Source organism: Rhinopithecus roxellana, chromosome 6 (genome assembly GCF_007565055.1).
Source record: "Rhinopithecus roxellana isolate Shanxi Qingling chromosome 6, ASM756505v1, whole genome shotgun sequence".
Lineage (NCBI taxonomy): Eukaryota > Metazoa > Chordata > Mammalia > Primates > Cercopithecidae > Rhinopithecus > Rhinopithecus roxellana.
The window spans coordinates 155,988,893-156,001,160 of NC_044554.1; the positions used below are offsets into that span (position 1 = coordinate 155,988,893).

General features: G+C 37.5%; 1 protein-coding gene across 2 annotated transcripts in view; it reads right to left on the reverse strand.

Moving 5' to 3' along the window:
- Nucleotides 1–299: 299 nt before the first annotated feature.
- Nucleotides 300–12,268, reverse strand: part of LOC104673834 (septin-7-like) — a 34,076-nt gene continuing 22,107 nt past the window's right edge. For both annotated transcript variants that reach the window (XR_004058014.1, XM_030932742.1), the window contains 3 exons: nucleotides 4,532–4,649; nucleotides 1,823–1,915; nucleotides 300–450 (listed from right to left, as the gene is read on the reverse strand). Coding sequence is in view for 1 of the 2 variants with exons in the window: in XM_030932742.1 (XP_030788602.1) it covers nucleotides 418–450; nucleotides 1,823–1,915; nucleotides 4,532–4,649 (244 nt within the window). In the remaining variant the exon portion in view is untranslated. The remainder of the gene's footprint in view (nucleotides 451–1,822; nucleotides 1,916–4,531; nucleotides 4,650–12,268) is intronic.

Here is a 12,268-nt window from a genome sequence, read left to right on the forward strand (position 1 = left end):
AAGGATCCAGTTTCAGCTTTCTACTTATGGCTAGCCAATTTTCCCAGCACCATTTATTAAATAGGGAATCCTTTCCCCATTTCTTGTTTCTCTCAGGTTTGTCAAAGATATGATGGCTGTAGATGTGCGGTATTATTTCGGAGGACTCTGTTCTGTTCCATTGGTCTATAGCTCTGTTTTGGTACCAGTATCATGCTGTTTTGGTTACTGTAGCCTTGTAGTATAGTTTGAAGTCAGGTAGCGTGACGCCTCCAGCTTTGTCCTTTTGACTTAGGATTGTCTTGGCAATGCGGGCCAAGACACTCTTATTTGGGTCCACGGCTCTCCCCAAAGCTGTCGGACAGAGTCGTTCGTGTCTGCACAGGCCCCCGCTGCTTCCCCTAGACTGAGAGGCAGCTGGTACAGCCTCTGGAGGGGTCAGCCTGCTGGGATGAGTCGCTGAAGGTGGAGCTGAAATGAAAACAAAGTATTCTTGTTCAAATACATCTCTGTAGTCCTCACAGATTCAGGGATAAAAGTTACATTACTCAACAGATTAGCCAAAAAAAAAAAAAAAAAAATTACTTTTGATAGTTTCTGCATTAGTTTTTATAGGCCATTTAACAAATATTTAGTAAATTGCCAACACCACCAAGGTACACAATAGATAAAATTAAATTTTATCTTTAAAGTTAGGAATATTCAAGCACATACTGGTCAAATTATTTACTAAAAATCACTACAGAAAGTTGTCCCATACTTCGCAGGGAAAAAACGTAAAAAATGTATTAGCATTTGAGGAAAAAAAAGGAGGTTAGTGACTAGCCTGCCTACTTGATCACGAACCAACTGTAACAGTACCTAAAGCAGGGAATAGTATATTTGCTAAGCTCTAACTTTGGAACTTCAAATCCAGGTGACTGGATTTGTATTCATCCATGCATAGCCTTTCACAATTCTGTGGCTCCTGGAAATATCTAAGCAGGTATTTTATACAACTGCAGAAATTCTTCACTGGTGAGGTATAAGCATTTCATTATTTCAAGATATTTGTCTACACAATGTCATTATTCCATATACCATTTTTATGGCCAAAGTACTTAGAAAACCATGATAAATTAAAATTTCTATATTTATATAGAAATTTTTATATATTTATATAGAAATTTTCTATATTTATAGAAAATTACGTTGATGTGACTTTTTGGTTGGTTTTTATTATTTTTAATTGAAACATAATTGCACATATTTCTGGGGTACAGTATGCTATTCTGATACCTGTAAACAAATATGTAATGAACAAATTAGGGTAATTAGCACATTTGTCAACTCACACTTATTTTTGTGTATTGAGAACATTCACAATCCTCTCTTCTAGCTATTTGAATATAGACCAAATTACTGTTAACTACAGCCACCCTACAATGCTACAGAATGCTAGAACTTATTCCTCCTATCTAACTGTAATTTTGGTTGGCTTTTATAAAGACAAAAGAAATACATTTTTGTCTGGCAATTAAATCATAACAGAATGAATTCTCTCCTTTCTCATCACTTGTTTTTTAAGAGGGAAAAAAATTACATAATATGAAAACCAGTTAATTAAAAACAATTTGAAATAATAAAGATTGTGTTATTCACCTCGGTAGCTTATACAATTCTTTATTATATATACTAGCTAATCTTCAAAGTTAACTATAAAGTTGAATTCAACATTAAATCTCCCTAGGCATTTTGTAAGTCAACTACTTAAAACACTGATACTTTTTATCTTTCCTGTGGACGTGGTAGCATGTTTTTAGAGCCTCAGATTACTTTAGTGTATGTATAGGGATGAACCTACCTTTATCTTTTTAGCACGTTTATTTTCTTCTTCATCATCTGTTTCTGGAAATTCATATATTTTAATTTTATGTTCTTGGATTTCTTTTATTATCTAAAATGGAAGAAGTAGTCAGCAAAAGAGCACCATACATAATTAATACATTAGTCTCATGTTTATTACATGCTTCTTAGATTCCTATATGGCTCCTTGTTTCCAGATCCTTTACTGTTTTTTAATGATGTGAAGTTTTAATCTAAAATCAAATTACTCTGCTGTTCTTTTTTTTTAAACTGTAAAGTGGATATATAAACACCAAATCCAATTACTTCAGAAGTGTTAAAGTCATATAGCTATCATACCAAAAGAGTTCCAAAACAGATGTAAAACTCCAGAAAGGGATTTCTCTGATTGACTTCCACAATAATGACAGTAGGTCATTTCTTTACAATGACTGAGATTCTTCCTTTAGATATAAATCCCCAAGTATCTTATTTAGTTGAATAAACAAGGCTACACTCACCTAAAATTTTTAGTAGAATCTGGCAAAAGTAAAGTAAAACTAAGTATAGCACTGCTCCCTGCACATTCATCAGAAAAATCCTTTCAAGTACATGTGCATACACACAAACTGAGGAGCAACAGGCATAAGATTAGGAAAGGACACAGGGAGAAAATATATCCTAGAAATCAAGAATTAATAAGGAGAATGCAGAAAACTAAAGAAGACAACTTATTAATAACACCAGAAATGACCTAGTTCATAAAATTGTCATGTCCAAAATCACTCCAAATTCTAAACAGAATATAGACATCCAAATACTTTTCAATTACCTATTCTTCTTTGAGCCCATAACAAACCAATGGCTAATATACCTAAAACTAGCTTCCTTGCCTATACTTATATTTTGGTGCAATTTTCATCGCAAAGCTTCCCAGCAGCTATAAAAGGACCCTGAACAAATTGTGTTACATGGTTATTATACTAGATAGAAGTAAACAGAAATAAAGTTGTCACTGAAAAAAAATAGGATCACACATCTTTTACAATTAGGGTATGTACCTACATATATATTTTTAAAAAAAGAATAAACAAGGTGACAAATACATAATGAAGAAAAAATGAGTAATAGTAGCCAGCTCTAAAAGCAGTGGTTTTAGTCAGGGGTTGTATATTAAAATGACCTGAGTACAACCACCAGAATGTCACCAATTTGAAAGAAGAGGTCACTTCACATTCATCTTTTTTCCCTTTAAGTTAGAAGTAAAAATCCAAATCAAAATACATAATAAAAGAAGATAAATGTATTATATGATAGTATTTGACACTTAGAAATAGCACATTAAAAAAAATGGGAATGGGTAAGTATAAAACAGAAAATACTAGATACAGTAAAAACAATGTACTAAAACATTCTGAAAATTTATATGAATTTAGCACAACTTCAAAGCAAATTTTAACAGGCTTTTAATGAAGGTTTCAAGGTATTCTGAAATGAAATGCATATTGAAAAATGTGAAAAACAAAATATTTTGTTACAACAGGACTATATGGACAACAGAGTTAATTACAATCTATTTTTAAATATTATACAAAGTTGTTGTGGTTTAAACAATATACTACTGGCCAAAAATAAAGACTACTGGAATAGAGAAAGGTTCCACAATTGACCCTACTTTTCATAAAATGTAATATATAAGGAACCAAACACAAATAAATTAGAAATAAGTGTGACTGTGTAACTCACTATTATTGAGACAACTAGACATGAGTCTAGAAAAACAGTTTAGTGGTCTTCCAGCTAGCTCAGTTATACAGCATGAGACTCTTAATCTTAGGATCATGGGTTTGAACTTAAACTATAAATATATATATATGACTTAAACTATAGTTATAACTTCAGTTATAACAAACTATATATATCTAATATATTTATATTAATATAACTATAAATATTTAAGTTACAACTTAAACTATAAATGTCCCATAAAGTGCACGAAAAAAATTAGTACATAAGCAGCAAAAGAGAAAATAGAAAAAATATTGTGAAAATGAGAGAGAACTAAATACCCGGAATAAGAAGAACCCATATCAATAAATATGGGCAATACCAAGTCCTACTGGTCAAAAAGACAAAGGATTTGAACAAAAAGGATTACAAAAAAGGGCGAAAAAACTTTGTTTTTAAAACGTTCAGCCTTTCTGGAAAATAAAAGGAAAAGATAAAGAATGATTAGGCACCACTTCATTCCAAAAAAGTTTTCAAAATAAAATAACAAACCATGCTGGCAAAGTCACAGTGAAACAGATGTACGCCTTATAAAATGAATTTGTTTTATTGGGAAAGCACCATGACAAAATGGGGAGTGGGGAGATAAAGACTCATAAAAACAATCACAGCCTTTAAAAGAATAATCCTCTTCCTGGGAATTCATTCTAAGGAAATAATTCTAAAGAGTATGGGGAGAAATTGCCTGTGAGGGGGGGTTATTAAAGAACACTTAAAACAGTCATATTTAAAAACTGACAAAGGATAAGGATACTATGATAATGAGTAAGAGCTTTGAGGTGAAAACTAAGGCAGAAGATACGAGAGTTATTTTTAATACAGTATAAATGACAATACAGTAAAGCAGTAAGAGGAATGGATTGCAACACATTATACCAAAAGTAAAAACTGCAAATTGTGAGAATGGTATAAGAAACCTGAGTTAACACATCCTGCTCACCTGTTTTGTAAACTGTTGGCATTCCTCTGGTGTGAGTGTGTCTGCTTTGGCATTAAATGGAATGATACTCACTTTTTCATGCAAGTGCTTCATAAACTCAATATCCAATGGTTTAAGTCTGAAATACACAGTATTTAATATGACTGAATTGATCAGTTTGAGAGAACAAGAGTCTTCACATCCCCATTGCTAAGTTAACACATCCTACTTTACTTACTTATCAGAAACACTGTGAAGATGTATTAGGCCAGCAAAAGTTAGGTAGAACAGGACTTCAAGAAGCATTGGAGTGGCTAAGGCTTTCACTCCTGCCCTTGAACCCTGTTCACAGGTTTTTTGCCCTAAAGAGGAATTTGAGAAACCAGAAAGGCTCCTGATAGAATTTCCTAGAATTATCTCTATATTTATTACTCAAAATTTACAAGGTTTTAAAATTTTATTTATTATTTATTTATTTATTTATTTATTTATTTATTTATTTATTTAATGTTTTAAAGACAGGGTCTCTCTCTGTTGCCCCAGCTGGAGTACAGTGTTGTAATCTCAGCTCATTGCAACCCACCTCCCAGGCTCAGGAGAACCTCCCACCTCAGCCTGCTGAGTAGCTGGGACTACAGGTGTGCACCACCATGCCTGCCTAATATTTGTACTTTTTTTTTTTGTAGATACGAGGTCTCGCCAGGTTGCCCAGGCTGGAAGATTTATTTTTAATGAAAAATGGTAGTCCTCTTTCAACTCCACATTCAGTTCTTGCTACCAACTATTTTCCTCTGACAAGATGCTCACAAGATAATCTTCTTCAACATCCCTTTCATTCTTTACAATCTGGCTGCTGTCTCATTTGCCTCTATACTTTTAAGAAGCTGACTAAATACTTCCACCATGGTGCTTATCCTTACTTATTCTCTCACAAGCTCTTTTTCCTTAGGATACTTTCCAGGATCCTCTTAGTAAGCTAGTCCCTTAAGAGATACAGTCTTTAGAATCCCCTATCAGGCCTTCTCTTCTTACCCTACATTCAGTACAATGATCATGACTACAATAGATTTTAATTATCTTCAATTGGTCAATTGACTCTCAAATCTTCATACACAGCCCATATCTCACTGTTACGTTCCAGATTTGTGTTTACCCAGTGGATATGCTACCCGGGTGTTCCATGGGCTCCTTAAAATCAAAAGCTTATCTGAACCCCATTTTCCCTCTTCTATGCTTCCTATCTCAGTGAATGGCACCACAGTCAACCCAATTACTTTATTAAATAAATTTAAATATTTTTTTAAATTTAAAAAATTTTTTTATTCCTTCCTTCCTCTAATCCTCCCCTCCTCTCATTCATTTATTAGACTGCATAGAATTTCAGTCTGTAGTGAGGAGGGTATCTGGAACGCTGTACATAAAATTCTGTGTCATATTCTTTTTTTTTTTTTTTCCTTGAGACAGACAGAGTTTTGCTTTTGTTGCCCAGGCTGGAGAACTGGTACAATCTCAGCTCACCACAACCTCCACCTCCCAGGTTCAAGCGATTATCCCGACTCAGCCTTCCTAGTAGCTGGGATTACAGGCATGTACCACCATGGCCAGCTAATTTTGTATTTTTAGTAGAGAAGGAGTTTCTCCATGTTGGTCAGGCTGGTCTTGAACTCTCGACCTCAGGTGATCCACCCACCTCAGCCTCCCAAAGTGCTGGTATTACAGGTGTCAGCCACTGTGTCCGGCCTCATATTTTTTTCACTTAATTCACAATATCATGTACAAATGGGCAAAACTTTGCTCCATTTCTAAAAATAGTTAAACTGAGAAATTATTGAAAGGTACATTTTTATGTATAAGATATAGCAATTTTAAACATCTTACCCCTTGTGACAAATAAGAAATGGCACAAAGCCACTATATATCATTTGAATATAAATTTTTTTTATTTCAAAAAAGCTTTCATTTCCCATGCAATTTTAAGAAATAAAATTTTCCCCAAGGGGATGGGACGAATGTGATTTCATGAGAATTACTAAACTTGGAGAGAGTCCAGAAGATCTAAAATAATAATATTGGTTATAAGCTGACAAATTGTATTGACTTAACTGCAGGTTAAGATTTCACTCAGTTGGCTTTCAGGAAAAGACCCTGACAAGGTAAGCGAGAAATATTTAAAAACATAAATTCAAGAAGCTACACAAATACTCATGAAAAGTTATACAGGGGGCTGAGCAAGATGGCCGAATAGGAACAGCTCCAGTCTCCAACTCCCAGCGCGAGCGACACAGAAGACTGGTGATTTCTGCATCTTCAAGTGAGGTACTGGGGTCATCTCACTAGGGAGTGCCGGACAATCGGTGCTGGTCAGTTGCTGCAGCCTGACCAGCGAGAGCTGAAGCAGGGCGAGGCATCGCCTCACCTGGGAAGCGCAAGGGGGAAGGGTATCCCTTTTCCTAGCCAGGGGAACTGAGACACACAACATCTGGAAAATCGGGTAACTCCCACCCCAATACCGCGCTCTAAGCAAACGGGCACACCAGAAGAATATATCCCTCACCTGGCCGGGAGGGTCCCATGCCCACGGAGTCGCCCTCATTGTTAACACAGCAGTCTGCCGCGATCTAACCGCGAGGCAGCAGCGACGCTGGGGGAGGGGCGCCCGCCATTGCTGAGGCTTAAGTAGTTAAACAAAGCTGCTGGGAAGCTCGAACTGGGTGGAGCTCACAGCAGCTCAAGGAAACCTGCCTGTCTCTATAGACTCCACCTCTGGGGGCAGGGCTCAGCTAAAAAAACAACAGGGGAAGCAACAGAGGCCTGAGCAGACGCGAACGACTCTGTCTGACAGCTTTGAAGAGAGCAGTGGATCTCCCAACACGGAGGTTGAGATCTGAGAATGGACAGACTGCCTGCTCAAGCGGGTCACTGACCCCTGAGTAGCCTCACTGGGAGACATCCCCCACTAGGGGCAGTCTGACACCCCACACCTCACAGGGTGGAGTACACCCCTGAGAGGAAGCTTCCAAAGGAAGAATCAGACAGATACACTCGCTGTTCAGCAATATTCTATCTTCGGCAACCTCTGCTGCTGATACCCAGGCAAACAGGGTCTGGAGTGGACCTCAAGCAATCTCCAACAGACCTATAGCTGAGGGTCCTGACTGTCAGAAGGAAAACTATCAAACAGTAAGGACACCTATACCAAAACCCCATCAGTACGTCACCATCATCAAAGACCAGAGACAGATAAAACCACAAAGATGGGGAAAAAGCAGGGCAGAAAAGCTGGAAATTCAAAAAATAAGAGCGCATCTCCCCCTGCAAAGGAGCGCAGCCCATCGCCAGCAATGGATCAAACCTGGTCAGAGAATGACTTTGACGAGATGAGAGAAGAAGGCTTCAGTCCATCAAACTTCTCAGAGCTAAAGGAGGAATTACGTACCCAGCACAAAGAAACTAAAAATCTTGAAAAAAGAGTGGAAGAATTGACAGCTAGACTAATTAATGCAGAGAAGATCATAAACGAAATGACAGAGATGAAAACCATGACACGAGAAATACGTGACAGATGCACAAGCTTCAGTAACCGACTCGATCAACTGGAAGAAAGAGTATCAGCGATTGAGGATCAAATGAATGAAATGAAGCAAGAAGAGAAACCAAAAGAAAAAAGAAGAAAAAGAAATGAAAAAAGCCTACAAGAAGTATGGGATTATGTAAAAAGACCAAATCTACGTCTGATTGGGGTGCCTGAAAGTGAGGGGGAAAATGGAACCAAGTTGGAAAACACTCTTTAGGATATCATCCAGGAGAACTTCCCCAACCTAGTAGGGCAGGCCAACATTCAAATTCAGGAAATACAGAGAACGCCACAAAGATACTCCTCCAGAAGAGCAACTCCAAGACAAATAATTGCCAGATTCACCAAAGTTGAAATGAAGGAAAAAATCTTAAGGGCAGACAGAGAGAAAGGTCGGGTTACCCACAGAGGGAAGCCCATCAGACTAATATCCGATCTCTTGGCAGTAACTCTACAAGCCAGAAGAGAGTGGGGGCCAATATTCAACGTTCTTAAAGAAAAGAATTTTAAACCCAGAATTTCATATCCAGCCAAACTCAGTTTCATAAGTGAAGGAGAAATAAAATCCTTTACAGATAAGCAAATGCATAGAGATTTTGTCACCACCAGGCCTGCCTTACAAGAGACCCTGAAGGAAGCCCTAAACATGGAAAGGAACAAACGGTACCAGCCATTGCAAAAACATGCCAAAATGTAAAGACCATCGAGGCTAGGAAGAAACTGCATCAACTAACGAGCAAAATAACCAGTTAATATCATAATGGCAGGATCAAGTTCACACATAACAATATTAACCTTAAATGTAAATGGACTAAATGCTCCAATTTAAAGACACAGATTGGCAAACTGGATAAAGAGTCAAGACCCATCAGTCAGGAGACCCATCAGTCAGGAGACCCATCTCACATGCAGAGACATACATAGGCTCAAAATAAAGGGATGGAGGAAGATCTACCAAGCAAATGGAGAACAAAAAAAAGCAGGGGTTGCAAACCTAGTCTCTGATAAAACAGACTTTAAACCATCAAAGATCAAAAGAGACAAAGAAGGCCATTACATAATGGTAAAGGGATCAATTCAACAGGAAGAGCTAACTCTCCTAAATATATATGCACCCAATACAGGAGCACCCAGATTCATAAAGCAAGTCCTTAGAGACTTACAAAGAGACTTAGACTCCCATACAATAATAATGGGAGACTTCAACACTCCACTGTCAACATTAGACAGATCAACGAGACAGAAAGTTAACAAGGATATCCAGAAATTGAACTCATCTCTGCAGCAAGCGGACCTAATAGACATCTATAGAACTCTCCACCCCAAATCAACAGAATATACATTCTTCTCAGCACCACATCGCACTTATTCCAAAATTGACCACATAATTGGAAGTAAAGCACTCCTCAGCAAATGTAAAAGAACAGAAATTATAACAAACTGTCTCTCAGACCACAGTGCAATCAAACTAGAACTCAGGACTAAGAAACTCAATCAAAACCGCTCAACTACATGGAAACTGAACAACCTGCTCCTGAATGACTACTGGGTACATAATGAAATGAAGGCAGAAATAAAGATGTTCTTTGAAACCAATAAGAATAAAGATACAACATACCAGAATCTCTGGGACACATCTAAAGCAGTGTGTAGAGGGAAATTTATAGCACTAAATGCCCACAAGAGAAAGCAGGAAAGATCTAAAATTGACACTCTAACATCACAATTAAAAGAACTAGAGAGGCAAGAGCAAACACATTCAAAAGCTAGCAGAAGGCAAGAAATAACTAAGATCAGAGCAGAACTGAAGGAGATAGAGACACAAAAAACCCTCCAAAAAATCAATGAATCCAGGAGTTGGTTTTTTGAAAAGATCAACAAAATTGACAGACCGCTAGCAAGACTAATAAAGAAGAAAAGGGAGAGGATTCATATAGATGCAATAAAAAATGATAAAGGGGATATCACCACCGACCCCACAGAAATACAAACTACCATCAGAGAATACTATAAACGCCTCTACGCAAATCAACTAGAAAATCTAGAAGAAATGGATAATTTCCTGGACACTTACACTCTCCCAAGACTAAACAAGGAAGAAGTTGAGTCCCTGAATAGACCAATAGCAGGCTCTGAAATTGAGGCAACAATTAATAGCCTACCCACCAAAAAAAGTCCAGGACCAGATGGATTCACAGCTGAATTCTACCAGAGGTACAAGGAGGAGCTGGTACCATTCCTTCTGAAACTATTCCAATCAATAGAAAAAGAAGGAATCTTCCCTAACTCATTTTATGAGCCCAACATCATCCTGATACCAAAGCCTGGCAGAGACACAACAAAAAAAGAGAATTTTAGACCAATATCCCTGATGAACATCGATGCAAAAATCCTCAATAAAATACTGGCAAACCGGATTCAGCAGCACATCAAAAAGCTTATCCACCATGATCAAGTGGGCTTCATCCCTGGGATGCAAGGCTGGTTCAACATTCACAAATCAATAAACATAATCCAGCATATAAACAGAACCAAAGTCAAGAACCACATGATTATCTCAATAGATGCAGAAAAGGTTTTTGACAAAATTCAACAGCCCTTCATGCTAAAAACACTCAATAAATTTGGTATTGATGGAACCTACCTCAAAATAATAAGAGCTATTTATGACAAACCCACAGCTAATATCATACTGAATGGGCAAAACTGGAAAAATTCCCTTTGAAAACTGGTACAAGGCAGAGATGCCCTCTCTCACCACTCCTATTCAACACAGTGTTGGAAGTTCTGGCTAGGGCAATCAGGCAAGAGAAAGAAATCAAGGGTATTCAGTTAGGAAAAGAAGAAGTCAAATTGTCCCTGTTTGCAGATGACATGATTGTATATTTAGAAAACCCATCGTCTCAGCCCAAAATCTCCTTAAGCTGATAAGCAACTTCAGCAAAATCACAGGATATAAAATTAATGTGCAAAAATCACAAGCATTCTTATACACCAGTAACGGACAAGCAGAGAGCCAAGTCAGGAATGAACTTCCATTCACAATTGCTTCAAAAAGAATAAAATACCTAGGATGCCAACTTACAAGGGATGTAAAGGACCTCTTCAAGGAGAACTACAAACCACTGCTCAGTGAAATCAAAGAGGACACAAACAAATGGAAGAACATACCATGCTCACGGATAGGAAGAATCAATATTGTGAAAATGGCCATACTGCCCAAGGTTATTTATAGATTCAATGCCATCCCCATCAAGCTACCAATGAGTTTCTTCACAGAATTGGAAAAAACTGCTTTAAAGTTCATATGGAACCAAAAAAGAGCCCACATTGCCAAGACAATCCTAAGTCAAAAGGACAAAGCTGGAGGCGTCACGCTACCTGACTTCAAACTATACTACAAGGCTACAGTAACCAAAACAGCATGGTGCTGGTACCAAAACAGAGCTATAGACCAATGGAACAGAACACAGTCCTCAGAAATAATACCACACATCTACAGCCATCTGATCTTTGACAAACCTGAGAGAAACAAGAAATGGGGAAAGGATTCCCTATTTAGTAAATGGTGCTGGGAAAATTGGCTAGCCATAAGTAGAAAGCTGAAACTGGATCCTTTCCTTACTCCTTATACAAAGATTAATTCAAGATGGATTAGAGACTTAAATGTTAGACCTAATACCATAAAAACCCTAGAAGAAAATCTAGGTAGTACCATTCAGGACATAGGCATGGGCAAGGGCTTCATGTCTAAAACACCAAAAGCAACAGCAGCAAAAGCCAAAATTGACAAATGGGATCTAATTAAACTAAAGAGCTTCTGCACAGCAAAAGAAACTACTATCAGAGTGAACAGGCAACCTACAGAATGGGAGAAAATTTTTGCAATCTACTCATCTGACAAAGGGCTAATGTCCAGAATCTACAAAGAACTCAAACAAATATACAAGAAAAAAACAACCCCATCAAAAAGTGGGCAAAGGATATGAACAGACATTTCTCAAAAGAAGACATTCATACAGCCAACTGACACATGAAAAAATGCTCATCATCACTCGCCATCAGAGAAATGCAAATCAAAACCACAATGAGATACCATCTCACACCAGCTAGAATGGCAATCATTAAAAAATCAGGAAACAACAGTTGTTGGAGAGGATGTGGAGAAATAGGAACACTTTTAC